The sequence below is a fragment of the Geospiza fortis genome, unplaced genomic scaffold (assembly GCF_000277835.1).
Source record: "Geospiza fortis unplaced genomic scaffold, GeoFor_1.0 scaffold485, whole genome shotgun sequence".
NCBI lineage: Eukaryota > Metazoa > Chordata > Aves > Passeriformes > Thraupidae > Geospiza > Geospiza fortis.
The window spans coordinates 1,043,241-1,044,418 of NW_005054457.1; the positions used below are offsets into that span (position 1 = coordinate 1,043,241).

General features: G+C 57.2%; 1 protein-coding gene across 1 annotated transcript in view; it reads left to right on the forward strand.

Annotated features, from left to right (window-relative positions):
* LOC102042651 (bMERB domain-containing protein 1-like) overlaps window positions 1–1,178 on the forward strand; it is a 5,944-nt gene that overhangs the window by 1,491 nt on the left and 3,275 nt on the right. The window contains exon 2 of the mRNA XM_031062689.1: window positions 664–737. Within this exon, the coding sequence (XP_030918549.1) occupies window positions 664–737 (74 nt within the window). The remainder of the gene's footprint in view (window positions 1–663; window positions 738–1,178) is intronic.

A 1,178-nucleotide genomic window follows, 5' to 3' on the forward strand; every position in this document is an offset into this window, starting at 1 on the left:
AGGGACACCTGGCTCTGGTGATGCTGCCACAGGTGTCAGCAGCAGGGGTGGAAGCAATCCCAGCCCCAGAGGAGCCTCCTGGGTGCTTGTCCCTGCAACCCCTCCTGATTTTAATTGAAAAGAGAATTTATTATCTTTTATTCTCCCTATCAGTGTTTCCAGAATTAATTTCCATTTAAATGAAACTATTATCCAGCTCTCATCTGACTGTAATTTTCATTTCAATCAGTGTGTCCCCAGCAATCTCTGCTGTCCCTGTGGCCCCCTGGTGCTCTGCACACCCTCTCTCTTACATTTCTACCTTTATTTAATTCTGCAGGAAGGTGGGATAAAAAAGATCTTCTTCTGTGTCAGCAGCTTCCACTTCTTTTTGGATTTTGCTCTTTGGGGATTATTTTCTGGGACCAGGAGAAACCCAGCAGCCCTTGCCTGGTGGATGGGCCAGGTTTTGACAAGGCTTTGTTATCATTAACATAATTAAACTTTCTCTCTGCTAACAACCAGAGCCCCAGTACAACTGTGGGGTGAAGTGGGCTGCATTTCCCACGGGAAGGCAGGGAAATGTGGGATCCCACCGCAGGAACTGCCTGGGTGCTGCTCGGGGGCTTTGAGCCTCTCCTGTCCCAGCTTTCCCCCTCAGAGGGCCCGTCTGTGTCCCTGCAGGATGGACGACATCCAGCTCTGCCAGGAGATCAGCCGGCTGAAAACAGAGCTCCAGAAACTGCTGGCCCTGCCAGGTGAGGCTCTGGGGGTGCTCCCCGAGGGTGCTGGGATCCCTGGGGTGCTGGGATCCCTGGGGTGATGGGATCCCTGGGGTGATGGGATCCCTGGGGTGCCTGGGATCCCTGGGGTGATGGGATCCCGGGGGTGCTGGGATCCCTGAGGTGATGGGATCCCTGATGGTGATGGGATCCCTGGGGGTGATGGAATCCCTGACAGTGCTGGGATCCCTGACAGTGCTGGGATCCCCGGGGTGCTGCTCTCCCCAGCCCAGGGCAGGTGTTATTACAGGGGTGATGGGCCCAGGCAGAGCCAGCTGTGCCCAGCTGCGCTCCCAGGCACCTCCTCTGTGCCGTGCCCAGCACACCCCAGGGGCCGGGGTGGCCCTGCCAGGCACCACAGTGGCACGGTGCTGGCTGTGCCTGGCAGCCACAGAGCGCACACAGGCAGAGCCCGGG